The 17602-nt window shown below is 41.3% G+C and overlaps 1 protein-coding gene across 6 annotated transcripts in view; it reads left to right on the top strand.

Annotated features, from left to right (window-relative positions):
- The window catches only part of E2F7 (E2F transcription factor 7), a 44958-nt gene extending 31315 nt beyond the window's left edge, over positions 1-13643 (top strand). For 5 of the 6 annotated variants that reach the window (XM_054527417.2, XM_054527416.2, XM_002823542.5 and 2 more), the window contains 6 exons: positions 839-1024; positions 1765-1837; positions 4577-5072; positions 6782-7037; positions 8920-9341; positions 10699-13643. In XM_054527417.2, the coding sequence (XP_054383392.1) occupies positions 839-1024; positions 1765-1837; positions 4577-5072; positions 6782-7037; positions 8920-9341; positions 10699-10869 (1604 nt within the window). In that variant the 3' untranslated portion in view covers positions 10870-13643. The remainder of the gene's footprint in view (positions 1-838; positions 1025-1764; positions 1838-4576; positions 5073-6781; positions 7038-8919; positions 9342-10698) is intronic. The other variant, XM_054527418.2, reaches the window with a different exon arrangement.
- Positions 13644-17602: the final 3959 nt, after the last annotated feature.

Below are 17602 nucleotides of genomic sequence, written 5' to 3'. Positions count from 1 at the left end.
TTGTTGTTGTTTTTCATTTTAAAGTTGCATTAATGTGAAAGTGCATGTTTTAGAAAATGTAAGTCCAGCTGGGCCTTTCAGTTTATTAAATCAATCTTCTAACTAAAATGTGCATGCTTTGAGCTTAGAAAAAAATTAGCACAAATGAATACGGTAGAGATGACCGTCTGTACAACAAGGATAGCTGCCTCAGTCTATATAGAAAGTTGTGTCTTAACCCCACATACATTCCGTTAAACACAAACTGTGTCTCCAGAGCCTAACCTTTTATTATCTCACTGTTCTGCAGCATTTCAACTATGAGGTTTCTGCTGACCTTATTCCTTTGGTCACGTAGTAACTGAGCCTCCTACTGCATAAGAAAGAAATAATAAAGCATCACAGAAAATAGAGATTCTCCTATTCATTGCTGTAGGTCTGTGGCGTAGGAAGCTGGTCTCAATTAATCTTGAAAGTGAATCTCAAAATATGCATGTTGGGCTGAGCATGGTCGGGCTTTCCTTTGATACTCTGCTCAAATAGAGCATCTAAAATGTGAGGCGCATTCTAATTCGGGTTGAAGAACATCTTGCTCTACTTCTGTTGCAATTCAGATAATTTTAGAATATATATGGATTCAATCTCATTTTGTAGTCATCCACTAACTTAAAAAAAAGGTACATTGAAAGAAATTGGGGTTTGAGACAAGGCTCGTAAAATTCCTTTGATTGTCTTAGTTTTTGATTTATAGGGTGGTAGCTCCATTACAATTATAGGTTCAAAGCCATCTCTTAAATAGACGAAAATTATCCTGAATTACAGCTGTATAACACCACTACCAATTCTCTCATTTATGTAGATGAAGAACTGGTGGATGTTTCTGCATCTGTCTTACCAGAATTGAAAAGAGAAACATATGGCCAGATTCAAGTCTGTGCAAAACAGAAGCTGGCTCGCCATGGTTCTTTTAACACAGTTCAGGCTTCTGAGAGGATCCAGAGGAAGGTGAACTCAGAACCGAGCAGCCCATACAGAGAAGAACAAGGTATATGCCCTTGCATAATCTATGGAGTCCATCAGTTGCCATGTAGCTGTAGCCCATGCCAGTGCAGCACCCATGTGCTGGCGTTTTAAAACAAACTGACTCTCTCAGCCCTGCCTGTTTTTTCCAGTGGTCTACTTTTTACTTAGCTGAAGTGAAACAATTATTGGAAGCAAAGGAGGTGCTGATATCACAGTCTGTGAACATGACCTCTTGCCTAAAATTGATCCTAGTCACCTTGTAGACCAATTGGTTTGGCATAGTTGGCCCTATTTGATGTATCTCAGAAATTCATTAGACTTAAAGCAATGCTTGTTTTGAATACTTCTTTTTTTTCTTTTGAGAGAAAGTTCACTCTGTCACCCAGGCTGGAGTACAGTCGCATGATCACGGCTCACTGCAGCCTTGACCTCTCAGACTCAAACAGTCCTCCCATCTCAGCCTCCCAAGTAGCTGGGACCACAGGCATGTGGTAATTTTTTATTTACACCATGCCTGGCTAATTTTTTGTTTTTTGTAGAGACGGGGTCTTCCTGTGTTGCCCAGGCTTATTTTGAATTCTTAACGAGACCTGAATTCATGAACAGCTAGCTTCTGAAAATTTCTCTTTGAATCAAAACCATAACAGATTTGAGTAATCTTTGAGCTGAGAATAATGAATTCTCAGCTATATAATTCTCAGTATATAGTTGGTGTGTATAAGTCTCTTGCTATATTTGTTAAGCCTTCATCTTCCTTTTCAGGATCAGGTGGCTTCTCTTTAGAAATTGGAAGCCTGGCAGCTGTCTATAGACAGAAAATAGAAGACAATTCACAGTAAGTAGTCTATAAAAGCTCAGAGTGTATTCTTTTCTATCTCCTAGTGTTAACTTTGACTAAATTGCAGTGCCACCCATCAAAAGAAAAAATTTAGGTCAGCCATTTATTTGTTAGGAATTGGTAAGTTTTCCCTTTGTGCCCTACACTGTGCAGGAAGTAGCATCAGGGACACAAAAGTATGAAAAATGTATCCTGTAAGCTATGAGGGCTTATAGGAACAAGATAAAAAGACCAACACGGAAAAGAGACAATTCATAATTAACATGACCCTGAGAAATGATGCATCAGAGTTCCATGAATCACTTCATCATTATCATAGTTGGTTTTGCCACTAACTACCAGGTACCGTTCCAGGAGCCTTAGTGTATATTGACTCATCTGATCATAAGAGCAATCCTTTGAGGTTTTACAGAGAGGTATTACCCTCATTTTACAGAGAGGAAACTGAAGTGCAAAAAGGTTATGTAACTTGCCCAGTCACATTGCTAATAGGTGACAAAGCTGGGATTCATACCCAGGCTGTCTGACTTAAATTTGGGGCCCAATTTTGAAGGAAATCATGTGTCACCAGAGAAAGCAGAAGAAACGCTAAACAGAGTAATTAGAAAAGTGTTTAACGACAGATATGGGAAGAAGCAGATTACAAGGCAGGGCCAGGGAGTAGAAGACACCAAAGCCTGGCTCGTTTTGCTGTCATGGTTTGTCCAAACAGGACAGGAAAAGGAAAAATCATTCAGCAAAAGAGATTAGGTTAGGTGTTGGAGGCAAGTAGGTCAAGTTGGCAAAAAGCTTTGAAAGCCAGAGAAGAGTTGGATTCATCAGGGAAACCATAAAGAGCTATTGGAGGTTCACTGATGAAGATCATCCTGGCTACTTTTCGCAGGTGGGATTAGGAGTAGAGAAAGGCAGGCCACAGAACAGAGCATTTGTAGTGGTTCTGGTCTGCTGTGGGGCAGAGCTGAGCTGTGCTCACCGGAAGTGGAAAGAAAGGGAAACCAGTGTGAGACAGTGAGTTGTCAGGGCTCGCTAAAGGAGACAGGCATCAGAAAGAATGTCTGCATGTCAGGTGATGGTGATGTCGTTGGTGGAGATGGAGAAGTTGAAGGTGGGTGGCTGGGTGGAGGGATGGTGGGTAATATAACCAGGGTGGGCATGTTCAGTTTCACAGAGCTGAGCAATACCCATTACTCAACCAGAGGCAGCTGATTGGAGAGATGACTCATCTCTGCGGCCCAGGGTACTCCATTTTATTCTCAGCAGCACAGTGGGCAGTGAGATGGTAGGCAAAACAGGTCTTCCATGATTCCATCAGAAAGACAGAAAGAAATCCTGGTCCTCTGTTTACTGTTTTTTTTTTGTTGTATGTTTTTGTTTTGTTTTGTTTTGTTTTGTTTTCTGCTTTTTGCTTTTTCTTTTTAGAGACAGAGTCTCACTCTGTTGCCCAGGCTGGGGTGCAGTGGCATGATCTCAGCTCACTGCAACCTCTGCCTCCTGGGTTCAAGCAATTCTTGTGCCTCAGCCTCCAGAGTAGCTGGGATTACAGGCATGTGCCACCATGCCCAGCTAATTTTTGTATTTTTAGTAGAGACGGGGTTTCGCCATGTTAGCCACGCTGGTCTTGAACTCCTGACTTCAGGTTATCCACCTGCCTTAGCCTCCCAAAGTGCTGGGATTACAGACGTGAGCCACCACGCCTGGCCCTCTGTTCCTACTATTTCTTAAAGGATCGTTCTTCTCTATTCCTAAAAATATACTAAGAACATAAACATGGTTTTAAATATTTGGAAATTTTTCCAAACAAAAGGCCCAAACATTGTTTATATCTTATTTATTTCATTTTCTTATTTTAGAGACAGGGTCGCCCAGGCTGGAGTGCAGTGGCGTGATCGTAGCTCACTGCAGCCTCAAACTCCTGGGCTCGAGCAATCCTCCTAGGCCCCCCACAGGAGGCATGAGCCACCCTGCTGGCCTATAAACTTGTACATTTATGGGACTTAATTTTGATTGTATGCTGCCTAAAATTTTGTTAATAACATCGAGCAGAATGGGACAAGAATTATTTATCTTCTAAAATAATAATTTAGAAGATAAGTTTGTTTCCTCACTGCCCACTTCATTTCTTTCATACTGGACTTGTGAAATGAGACAAATGAGATTAATCTTTTTTTAAATCAAAGTCCAGTCTCTGTTACTCTCCCAGCATCTCTCACAGTCACTGAGAACATGGATTTTGCCATCAAACAGATGTGGGCATGGGGCCCAGCTTCTCACTTCAGAGCTGGCTCACCCGAGGCAGGGTGATCAACCTCTGCGCTTCAGTCTTCCTCGCTAGTAAACTGGGGAAATGAGAGTAGCTATTATTATAATAATTGCATAAAATTGTTATACTGTTAATGCTAATTATAATAGTATGTACATGCCTGGCAAGGGTGTAAGTGCTTGGTAATTGATAACTATCAGATGTGGAAGAGATGAAGGAGGAATGAATGTTCACTCTCACCTGAGATTCCAATGGCTCTTCCCACATCTGCTCTCCCACCCCATCCTAACCATTTATCCAGGCCATACCTGGGCGTCTGCCTCTGGGATGAGCTAACACGTGCTCCGCGAGTGCGTTTTCGTATCTGCCTCAGGAGTATTATCTCATTCCTGATTTGGCATGGCTGTCTTTGGGAAAGTAAAGGGTCAGGAGTTGGTAGAATGTGCTAACTTCGTTACGTTTCTTTTTTATTATAGGGGAAAAGCCTTTGCCAGTAAGAGAGTGGTGCCTCCATCAAGCAGCTTGGACCCTGTTGCTCCTTTCCCTGTCCTCTCTGTTGACCCAGAATATTGTGTTAATCCTTTAGCCCACCCAGTATTTTCTGTTGCTCAGACGGACCTGCAGGCATTCTCCATGCAGAACGGTCTGAATGGACAAGTGGACGTCTCACTTGCTTCTGCAGCCTCTGCTGTGGAGAGCCTGAAGCCAGCACTCCTTGCTGGCCAGCCTCTAGTGTACGTGCCCTCTGCCTCACTGTTCATGCTGTATGGAAGTCTGCAGGAGGGACCAGGGTCAGGGTCAGAGAGGGATGACAGAAGCTCAGAAGCCCCAGCCACAGTAGAGCTGTCATCTGCACCCTCAGCTCAGAAGCGCCTCTGTGAGGAGAGGAAACCTCAGGAGGAGGATGAGCCAGCCACTAAAAGGCAAAGCAGGGAATATGAAGACGGCCCGCTGTCACTCGTCATGCCCAAGGTAAGGGAGTGTAGGTGGATGTGTCTGGTGACATCCTGTTAGCCCTGAGCTTCTTCCTAATGAAGATACACTGATATTAATAAGCAGTGGAGTCTGGAATATGGGGCTGTTTCATGTCACTTGCATAATGAATTAAGCACTGGAGTGGCTCTGCCAAAAATCTTGCCTTAAAATAGTGCATAAGAAAGGTGATTTTTATAAAACTCACACTTTCTATGAAATGCTAAAAAGTATAAAGAAGAAAAGTTACCCAGAATCCCACCACATAGAGGCATCACTGTTAACATATTTATATATTTCCATCCAGTCTTTTTTACATCCTTTTTTTAAAACAAATTAGGATCACTGAAATAAACATCTTAATCCAGGATGCAGCTGAGTTCCAGAGGGAGGAATGTGGGTGCTGTCTAGCTATCAGATCTTATGCTTGGTCACTTCTCTTCACTGTTCAGTGATCCTGTTTCCCTAGCTTCAAAATGAAAAGAACAAAAATATGAGCTGTCCACCTCTCCTGCTTAGTGGCCATTCAGAGGTTAATGAGATATGACCAGTAAATCCAGAAAGCAGGAGCACTGTCATTACAGTGGTTTGCAGTGGGTAGGCTGGGCACACTTTGTGGAAATCATTACAATAATTAAGAACCTTTCTCTATTTTTTTTCTCTTGCCAGAATGAATTTTTCTCATTTTGTAGATAGTCTGGGGTTGCACATCAGAAGTGAAAGACTGACTGGCATATGTCTTAGGTAACCAAGACATCTTGGGCCAGCCCACAGTTCTTATGAGACCCCAAAAGACTAGTATCAACACCCTTTATGTGTGTTACTAGCTCAGAAATATATTTCACAGTCTAACCACCATGGCCAGTTTTCCATTGCTAAAATCTCTTGTCATTTCTATACTTCGAAATCACAATACTATCGATGCACAGGACATGACCTTTTCAGACCATTCCTACAAATACAATGGAAACCTCTGACATACACAAATCAGTGTGGCACGCAGCTATATGCTACCCTTATGTGTTAGCAATATTAAGAAAGTTGTTATTAAGATTTACTAATCCCATCCGGGCACGGTGGCTCACACCTGTAATCCCAGCACTTTGGAGGCCGAGGCGGGCGGATCACGAGGTCAGGAGATCAAGACCATCCTGGCTAAAACAGTGAAAGCCCGTCTCGACTAAAAATACAAAAAAAAAAAAAATTAGCTGGGTGTGGTGGCGGGCGCCTCTAGTCCCAGCTGCTTGGGAGGCTGAGGCAGGAGAATGGTGTGAACCCAGGAGGCAGAGCTTGCAGTGGGCCGAGATCGCGCCACTGCACTCCAGCCTGGGTGACAGAGCGAGACTCCATCTCAAAAAAAAGAAAAAAAAAAGATTTACTAATCCCAGTACTTTGGGAGGCTGAGACAGGTGGATCACCTGAGGTCAGGAGTTCGAGACCAGCCTAGCCAACATGGTGAAACCCCATCTCTACTAAAAATACAAAAATTAGCCAGGCATGGGGGATGCCCCTGTAATCCCAGCTACTCGGGAGGCTGAGGCAGAAGAATCACTTGAACCTGGGAGGCGGAGTTTGCAGTGAGCTGGGATCATGCCACTGCACTCCAGCTTGGGCAACAGAGTGAGACTCCGTCTCAAAAAAAAAAAAGAGAGAGATTTACTACTGGAATTTTAACTTACTTTCTTGCTTCCTGGTTTGGTTGTGTTTAGAAACCCTCAGATTCCACAGACCTTGCCTCTCCCAAGACTGTGGGTAACAGGACATCTGTACCCCTCAAAGACATTCATGTGAATGGCCAACTCCCTGCTGCAGAAGAGATTTCAGGAAAGGCAACAGCAAACTGTTTTGTTTCTTCTGAGTGGGGAAATCCTTCAAGAAATACAGATGTTGAAAAGCCTTCAAAAGAAAATGAAAGCACCAAAGAGCCTTCTTTGCTACAGTATCTTTGTGTGCAGTCTCCTGCAGGTAAGGGATGTCATCATGTCTTAGAGTCCCTTGTGGCAGTCAGATCAAGAATTGGATTTTTAAATTTTTGTCTGTGTCACCTGACCAAAGTGGCTTATTGATGTGCCTGAGTCATTTTACTCTTAGCCCCTTTGTTTTCTCCATCTATAAATGAAGGGAGAAGCTGCTTCTACTTTCACCAACTTCAGGAGTAATGGGAAAATAATTGAGGCAGGTGATTTAAAAAAATACATTAAACATTATTTGGTGAAAAAGCACGGTAATTCAGCTGAATCTAGCATTGGTTTAGTATAATAGTGTGAACTTGTTGGCCATTGCGTGCAGCTAGTGTTTTGAGGTCTTGAACATCTAGAGGTACTGAGTATATAGCATTGTGGCCAAGTGCCAGGTCTGGAGTAAGAGGGCTTGACATTTAAAACCACTTATTATCTTCATCCTCATTGGTTAAACAGCAGTAATAATAGCACCTGCTTCATATGGGCGATGTGAAAATTAAATTAAATTTAATAAGATAATACATCTAAAGCACTTAGAATAATAGCACCTGGCACTTAGTAAGACTCAATAAATGCTGTTACTATTTTGTATTAAAGCCGAAATACAGATGCCAGATTTTAAAAATATGTACTTTGTACATAAAGCTGCTCTTGATGCAAAGATATCTAAATTGATTTTCCTCAATTCCCTGTTGGCTTAAGCCTAACCTGCTAGAACAGGTTAGGTTAGTATTTATGATTATTCACTTATCTAGAAAAAATTCTTTATTTCTTTAGTAAGTATCTTTTAGTGCTTTCTCTAAGCACTGAGTATTGCGGATACACAAATGAACAAAAATAAGATTCAGCCCCTGCTGAATGAAAATTACAGCCCAGCACAGGGGTTTTTAACTTTTTCTGTGCCATGGACCTTTTGGCAGTCTGGTGAAGGCCATGGATTCCTCCTCAGAATGTTACGGATGCACAGAATTAAATACATGGGATTACAAAGGAAGCCAATTATATTGAATGCAACTAGAAAAATCATTTTTAAAATTACTGATAGTAATAAAAAGACCTGGCAGCAAGCCCAATAGTGTCAAAATTTCTAAGTTGTGATGAGCTTAACAGTATATTAAGAAATCTGTAATAGGTTTAATGTAATATGCACATATCTGTACTATTTCCTAATGACAAAGTCAAGGTACTGTTAAAATTGTTGATTTGTTGCCTATGATAATTGAGGGAAATAAAAATTTTCAGTTAGGAACTTATAAAGATATTTTGGCCAGGCACAGTGGCTCATGCCTGTAATCTCAGCACTTTGGGAGGCTGAGGTGGGAAGATCACTTGAGCCCAGGAGTTTGACACCAGCCGGGCAACATAGGAAGACCCTGTCTCTACAAAAAATAAAAAAAAATTAGCTGGGTGTGGTGGCATGCTTGTGGTCCCAGCCACTCTGCAGGCTGAAATGGGACGACTGCTTGAGCCCAGGAGGGTGAGGCTACAGTAAGCCATGATCACACCACTGCACTCCAGCCTGGGTAACAGAGCAAGACTGGGTGTCAAAACAAAACAACAAAAAAAATAAGTAAATAAATAAAAATAAAGATGTAATCTTTCCCATCCAAGCTTTTTGCCTTCTCAGTTTGGGTTCAGTGGAACTCATGTTAAAAACTTCACAGGCACCAACTAAATGATCACACAGATAAATGTGGGATTACAATCTCGGCCACAGCTGTGAAGGAGCAGGGTGTGGGCTGTTTGGCCTGGTCAGCTGGGGGAAGGTCTCATCATTCATTGATTTATTGTGGACTCCCGTTTGAAAGGGCCATGACAAATGTGAGCTTGAATGATACCCTCATGATGACATATATTGATTTTCGCCTGTTCTGCTTTTCTTTCAGGATTAAATGGTTTCAATGTACTTTTATCTGGCACTCAAACCCCCCCTACTGTGGGCCCATCCTCAGGTCAGCTGCCGTCTTTCAGCGTCCCTTGCATGGTCTTACCATCTCCATCTCTGGGCCCTTTTCCTGTTCTCTATTCTCCTGCAGTGCCAGGCCCGGTTTCTTCTACTCTTGGTGCTCTCCCAAACACAGGACCTGTGAATTTCAGCTTGCCTGGCCTTGGATCAATAGCCCAGCTTCTCATCGGCCCCACAGCTGTGGTTAATCCAAAGTCGTCCACACTCCCTTCTGCAGACCCTCAGCTTCAGGGTCAGCCCTCACTAAACCTGAGTCCAGTGATGTCAAGGTCACACAGTGTCGTCCAACCTGAGTCCCCAGTTTACGTGGGACATCCAGTCTCAGTAGTAAAATTACATCAGGTGAGGCCTGAAGTTTCCTGAAGACACTGTCACTCTGGGAAGGGGTATGCTTGTGTTTAGCTTTCATTTTAGCCACATGACTGCCGGACAGAGGCACTAGGTCAGGCTCCACCTGGCTTCCGTTGTAGACCTAGAGTTATCTGCTCCTTTTATAAAGCACTGAGACATGAGGTGAGAGATCCTGTGCTTTAAAGACAAAAATGTATGTTTTTAGTTGTCATTCTGTTTCTTAGAGGGACCTGTTTTAGGCATAGTTCAGGGGGATTTTTAAGGAATGCTGAAGATTTTTATTATTTTGATGATCTTCAAGCTTTTATTTCACTAGGTCAATAAAAGAAGCTACCCTAAATTTTAATTATACAGCTATAAAAACAATCAAAGGAAACAGAAGTCTTGATAGTAACTCTGAGATTCTTAGCCTGTCAGTCATTTCTTAAGATGTGATGTTTAGAGACTGTGTGTGTATAATGTCTGTATGTATATACATCTATAATACATAGATGTATATACATCTATACATACGCAGAAAACAAAAATATACATAAAGATATATTACCAATATAAGTTAATGAGTCTATGTTTGTCCCCCAACCTCCATTTGTAGTTCAAGTATTTGTTGAATTCCTATTACACATTAGGTTGTTCACAGTGATTACTCTCCCAGACAAAGAATTATGTTTAGCCAAAAATATTTTAAACAAGTTATTCAGAGGCTCAAAAGTTTGCGAGACATTGAAATGAACATGTTAGGTTTGAAACAAGATGATTATAGCATAACATAGAATTGTCTATCACCATGTGCCAGGCACCGATCTAGGCAGTGAAGATAGAGCAGTGAACCAGTGAACAGGATAATGGTCCCTGCCATTTTATGGCACATTAAGGGAATAAATATTTAACATTTAACATTAGGGGATAAATATTAGCAAGTAAAGAGAAAGAGCCAACACACAAACCATGTTAGCCTCACATGCTCTAAAGTGCTTTACAATTATCTTATTTAATTCCTACAAGCTTTTGAAGTCAGTACTTTTACCATCGCCGTTGGATGGAGGAAGAAACTGAGGGACAGGTTGCTTAAGTAACTTGTCCACAGTGGCAGAGCCCCGTCCCTGGCTCCAGATACCAAAGATACCTCTTTGGTAGACTGCCTTTCTGCACCCAAAACAACAAATATGAATTTAATTTTCAGTTGTGGTAAGCAGGGGAGACAAACCGGGTAAGTGTGATAGGAAAGCAAAAAGAAGGAACACCTGCCTTGGGATCCTAACACACAGGTCAAGAGAGGGCTGCCCTTCTACTCAGAGATCAGAAACAATATGACTTCACTTCTGTTTTTACTTTTTTTTTTTTTCAGTCACCAGTTCCAGTGACCCCCAAGAGCATCCAACGCACACATCGTGAGACGTTTTTCAAGACACCCGGCAGCCTTGGAGACCCTGTCCTGAAGAGAAGAGAAAGGAACCAGTCACGAAACACCAGCTCGGCCCAGAGGAGACTAGAAATCCCCAGCGGCGGCGCTGACTAACCTGCCGCTTTGCCGGTGGGGGTGGGATCAAACGCCCTGAGAGTCCCGGATGTCCGAGGCGGGATGCAAACCATCCCGCCCTGAGCACGGGTCCTTCCTCTCTCTTTCATCCACACTTCTGTTAACTTCCCACCACCATCAATCATCTGATTTCCTGAAAGTAATCAATTGTGCATTTAATACCAGTTAGAGTTCCGACTCTGCATGGTGTCACAGTGAAAGCGCCGACTGACTTACGGTTTTGATTCAAGAATCTTCTTATTGCTGGAAGTAGATCTGAATAGGCTACCGGAGCCTTGTGGTTTTTCTAAAGGGGGGCGCTGTCTAGCACTTAACTAGGGTAAGCATTCTTAACATGTATTTCCACTTGCCCTGAATAAATCTGTGGTGAGAGAAGCTTCCTTTCTGCAGTTAAAAAAAGCTACTGCTTCCTTAGGCTTCATCAGGAAGCCACCTTCAGTTGTGAATCCTATGGTATTATTTATTTTGTTCCTGAAATGGGATTTAGTGCAAAAAGTTTACAACTACAGTCTTTAACACATTTTTTTCAGGGTATGACGACTTGAATGTTTATACTTTTATTCTATAATTTGCCCTGCACTTATTTTACAACCTAGTAATAATGTGGATAAATGTATCTACATGACACATGTCAAGACCAAAATAACTGTGAATGACACACCTTGCTGTAAATGAACTGTGCTAACCCTGACTGTGGGCATGAGAACAAAGATGAACTCTAGAACTCTAGCAGCCTAACTGCTGCTTCTCAAATAACTGTGTGAACAGTGAGATATTACTGTTTGTTTCTAAAAATCCTACTGTGCCCAGTTTCCTTCACTACATGCCCTGCGTTTTTTATTTAAATGTTTAGCTGTAGCGCCATCAGATATGGATGCCTTCTAACAATTGCTGTTTGTAAAATAAATCAGGATGGTAGAAAGTGATTATATGGAAAATTGGAACCTGGATGAGACCTTTTCGTTGAATTCTGAAGAGTAATGATGTGAAAATTGATACAGGGCAAGAGATGATTCTTTTGTTTTTCTTCTACTTCATGTCCGGAAGAGTAAGAGGGAAAATGGACATATGTTTCATATCCAAGGGTATTCAAACTGTAGTTAGATGGTACCTCTGAAAAATAAGAATGGTGAGCGCACGGGTTGGTTGTTCTAGCATGAATACAATTCTGGAAACTGTTATGCAATTTCCCTTTTTTAACCCACATTACTTTAGGGGTGCATTATGTCACCAAACTATACTAGTTCTTTGTATTCCTAGACTTGCTGATATTTACCTCTCTCTTGTCTCTTCAGAGTAAATGGTTCCCTTCTTTCCTTCCTATTTTCCTTCATTCTCTCTTCCTTCCCTCCTTCCTACTTCTTTTCTTCCTTCCTCTTCCTCTCTTAAAACTTCTATCTTAGATGTAGAATCCTGGTGTAGGGTTTTATTTTATTTTTATTTTTTGACCCAATAAAATGTTATATGAAAGAATAAAAATATTAATTTAAGAGACTCTGGGAGTCTGAATAAAGTAGCTTTATATTAACTACAGGATAATATTAGCCTTATTACCCCCCACAAGATTTTTTAAAACTTGAGGTAGGTAGCTACATTAAATAAATTTGCTACTTATATAAAAATTTTTATCAACACTAAACTTTTAAAGTTTACAAGATTTTTTTTTCCTTTGTTACAGTCTTCTATAGAGTTAGGTTAAAAATGTGGTTCTAACCATCAACAATTGCATGGTAATAATGACCCTGAACTAAAACTGATGGGTTCCCTATCAAAACAAATAAAAATATACCTTTTTCAGGTTTCAATCTGTGCAGGGTATATGCATTTTAATTCTACCATGCTTAAGAACTTCCACAAAATATTTCATGGAGAGGTCTGCATTTAGACGGAAACAGAAATTGCTTTTCCCCTCACTGTTCCTGAATGCTCTATACTTGTTTTAACATTTTTGCTATCTTTGTTATTCTGATCATGATATGACCATCTTAACCTCAGAATTCATAATTCCTGAGGGATGTTAAGAAGCAGTCCCATTGGTGAGGATATTATGACTTGGTGACCATACTTAGGAGTAGAAGACCAAGGACAATTGCTTCTGTATTCAATATCCACTTCTTAATGTGGCTTTATATGTAAAAATAATAATGCAGTGGTTGTTTCTGTCAGGAAAATGAATCTTACAGAACAACTGGTGGAATTGAAGCTGCTGCGCTAGACTTGGATATTTTGGGTAGTGAAGAAGCAATGGCAATCTTGAGTCTATTATTGTATAATTTAGTAAAAGAAAAAAATAATCGTTGGTGGTCCTACTAAGAGAATGCAGCTTTTTTGAGTTGTCACAGAGGCTGTGTGTGCCCTACACTGACCAGGGTTTGTAAAACCCTTTCATTCTGGTACAAGAGTCGGGGGTATAACTTTTATACTTGAATCTACCTACCAAGTTTACATTTCTCAATTCCTTTTTGTAAGGTGCTATTTCTGTATTTAAATAACTTTCTTTTAACGTAAAGCTGCTTTCTGCTTATCTTATTGCACTGCTAGTTGTAGTAGGTATTAATTTTATTGCTGCTTACTGCTTTTGTTTTCTTATTATTTAGCTCTGCTCTTTTTCCTAATGGCTATATTATCTATAGCTATTTACTTGTAACTGTACTACATGTAAACTGATTTTTTGTTCTGATTTTTTTTCTAATATTTTTAGGAAAATATTAAGCTTTATAAAATAGCAATAAAAAATAATTCATTTAAGAAGAGATGGTGGTTGTATTTTTTGGTAGGCTTTTTTTGCATACTGTTTTGAGTAAAACCATTAACAGCTACAACATAGCCAACCAGGCCCTCATAAACACAAGTCAGATCTTTTTGCTGAGACCACCCCGTGGTTGCTAAATGCTGAAACCTAGTGCATCAGAATTACATGGGAGCTTGTGGGGGTTGAGGTACTGTGTAACTGAGTTTCTGATTTCTACTAAGTCCCAATCTCTGTAGGTTTGGAGCTTCCAGATGATTCTGATGTTTATCCAATCTAGGAATCATAGGTAAATGCAGACCACCCCTCAACTTCTTTTGTAGCATCCATTAAGTCAAATGCTTCTCATTGTAGCTAATGCCCGCCTTTCACTGAAAGCCAATTTCTATTGTTAGCCCTCACTTTTAAATTGACCTGCAAGAAGACTTAATCTGATGTCCCCCTAGCTCTTTATATCTCCAGGGTGATCTATGTTGCACTGTTGTCGGACTCCCCTGCTAAATTCTGAGGTGACACTTGGAGATGTTTGAGTTGATTCACATGGAGAATTCTTCGAAGGCCTCATCTTGGGAGCATTTGCCTGAACTGTGATGCAAGCAATACATATACTTCCAGCTGCAACTCTCTCTCTGCTGCTGGTTCTCCTGCCGTCCATTCCACACAGATCCTTGGGCAGGATTTTGAATGGTCCTAGTCCTGCCCTGATGTGGTTAACTGAATCATGGGGGTGGTTTCCCTCATACTGTACTCGTTTCATAAAATCTGATGGTTTTATAAGAGGAAACCCCTTTCGCTTGGCTCTTATTCCCTCTCTGGCTGCTGCCATGTAAGATATTCCTTTCGCCTTCTGCCATGATTGTGAGGCCTCCCCAGCCACGTGGAACTGAGTCAATTAAACCTCTTTTTTCTTTGTAAATTACCCATTCTCAGGTTCATCTTTATCAGCAGCATGAGGATGGACTAATACAGGCCCTATCTCCCATCAGCCACATCCAGTGCTCTTTGCCTTGATTCTAGGAGAGAAAACCCAGCCAAACACCCAGACTTCTCCCTCCCTCCACTGCCAAAGCTGCTGGCCCGCTCATCTCCCTTAGGTCCCCCAGGTGAGTCAGACACCAGAGCATACCTCTCACTGCAGGAAAGAGGTGAGAGAGAAGCATCACCCTGAACACCTCCCCTTATTGGCTCGTAAGTGGCAGAAGTGAAGAATTACAGCATAACTTCAAAGAGATCCTCACTAAATCCATTTCTTTTTCCATCCCTTCAACCCTTTCACAGACTTGCAGGTGAATGCATTCAATACCTGGTTCACTGGTTTTGCAAAATTTCCTCCATCAATTCTGCAGAGTCCAACACCTTTGGAATGCAGCATTTCCTGTGACTAGGTGCTGTAGCCAAGCTTGCCATTCAATCTCCTGTTACAATAGTTACAAGCTGCCATTGTCCAGGATTTGTAGTTATGGCACTCCATATGTCACACTTATCAGAGTAACTTTTGATAGCTATCAATTTGTTTTTAGTGTGAAAATCAGTTTAATTCGATGTCCTTTTCTACTTGAAAATGCTTCCGAAATTAATAAATCATACCCAAAGCTAAAATTATTTTCTTATTTTCATACTCTTACATCAAAATCCTTTTCTTGTAACTAACCCACTGATAGTCTTCAATTTGACTGTCTTTTCTATTAATATAGAAACATCCAGTCTTGCCCCAACTGTGCTCTGAAGAACTTAGTATTCTTAATATTAAGATATTAACTCGATATTCTTAATAGTAAGAATCAAAAGTGGATAATACTGGTAAAACAGTCATTTTTTTTCACTGTAAGATTAGAGACATAAGCTTATAAGAGGAAATATACATACAATGTGTTTTTAAACTGGTTTGATTATGAGACCATTTTTTCTTCGACTATCTTACAAGCAGCAGAAGATACTCCAAGCAAAGAATCCCATTAAAAAACCCTAAAATTACTTACTCTTCACTGAAAAGAAAAACAGTATTAGCTTCTTAAGGGCAGAGCCCCTAGGTGATTTATATCTGTATTCACCATACCCACCACAAAATGTGTACCCAATAAAAAACGGGGGGGAAGAATATGGGATGGATTAGTTAGCACAAACATTGTTTTTAAAAAACCTTAGAGGGCTCTTCCATTGCACGGTTCCATGTACATAGCTTGTTTGTTTTGCTTGTTTCTGTTGGTTTGTTTTACTTTAGAATGGCCTCCACAGCATCACCAATGTTCATAAAACAAAATTAATCATGATAATTCTGCATTTAAACTTTCTTTTTTGTTTTTTTTTTTTTTGAGCTGGAGTCTCGCTCTGTTGCCCGGGTGGGAGCACAATGGCACAATCTCAGCTCACTGCAACCACCACCTCCTGGGTTCAAGCAATTCTCCTGCCTCAGCCTCCTGAGTAGCTGGGACTACAGGTGTGCGCCACCACATCAGACTAATTTTTGTAATTTTTTTTTTTTTTTGAGATGGAGTCTCACTCTTTCGCCCAGGCTGGACTGCAGTGGTGCTATCTCGGCTCACTGCAATCTCTGCCTCCCAGGTTCACACCATTCTGCCTCAGCCTCCCGAGTAACTGGGACTACAGGCACCCGCCACTGCGCCCGGCTAATTTTTTGTATTTTTAGTAGAGACAAGGTTTCACCGTGTTAGCCAGGATGGTCTCGATCTCCTGACCTCGTGATCCGCCTTAGTAGAGACGGGGTTTCACCATGTTGGTCAGGCTGGTCTCAAACTCCTGACCTCATGATCTGCCTGCCTCGGCCTCCCAAAGTGCTGAGATTACAGGCATGAGCCCCTGTGCCTGGCCTCTGCATTTAAACTTTACTGGCATGCCATGCAGCGTTTTCCTCTTAGGCATGCCTTCCCAGTTCCTACAGAGTCTACCCTGGCTCTCAACTTGCCTGCCAGCTATGCAAGATATTGCCTATTGACCCTCAGCATTTATTTTCACTCCTTTTCTAAGTTTTTTTAATCACATGGGCAACAAGGCAGGCAACTACATTCCCACATTCCCTTGCTACAGATGATTTTGTTAGTAAAATAGACTCATGCAAGATCTGGTAGATAGAAAGGAAGCTGAGGCTGTTCTCCCTCTTACGGTAGAAGCAATTCATGCACAAATTGCAGCAGGATCAGTTTTTGCAGCAGCCATACTTTATTCTACTGTGTAGTCCAGGACTGTATCAGCTGTCACACTGGCAGTGGTTTTACACTGTTCCCAGCCATCGTGCAGCAGCAGCATTCCCCCCATCCTCTGAGTAACAGCCATGGTGGCATGATCCAAAAACTTCACAGCAACCCCTTAATTTCCACTTTCCCTCCCTTCCTACAATTGTGTAAGCACCTAATTCCCTGTATTAAAACCTTCCTGTTAGAAATACCTGGAGTGTTTTCTAATTTCTACACAGAACCCTGCAGTGCTATCTCCCACCTCTACTCCCTTCTTCTCCCCACTCCTCTGCCCATCCTGTCACTCTACTCTTGGTGGTCACATTCTTCATATTATTTTATTCATCCATGCCTTAGTGCCAGCCATTCCCTTTTTCTAACATGCCCTGACACCCCCATTTCTCTTCCTGTCAGACTACCTCATATGCATCTTCCCAAACCCATTTCAAATGCCCATCCCTCAGGAAGAAGTTGTTTCCCTCACCCCATTGTGAGATCCTTCAAGGCAGGAATTAAGTTTTTCTCATCTAGGGCCCAGCATTGGGCTTAGTATAGGAACAAATAGTCAACCATACTGAAAAGGATACATAATAGTGCACCTTGACTTATTAGAGTAGCCGTAGTTTAATATGCAATGGCAACATGAAAATAGTGAGTACAATAAACAGAAGCTTCTCACCAAAATCAAACATTTTATGCATAGCTCTATTGCACCATAGTCATGCTAATTATTTATTTACTCAATAAACATTCATGGTTCCTATGCAAACAG

This window comes from Pongo abelii, chromosome 10 (genome assembly GCF_028885655.2).
Source record: "Pongo abelii isolate AG06213 chromosome 10, NHGRI_mPonAbe1-v2.0_pri, whole genome shotgun sequence".
Classification (NCBI taxonomy): domain Eukaryota; kingdom Metazoa; phylum Chordata; class Mammalia; order Primates; family Hominidae; genus Pongo; species Pongo abelii.
Note: the sequence above shows the minus strand (reverse complement) of the source record. Positions and strands in the feature narration are given on the sequence as shown.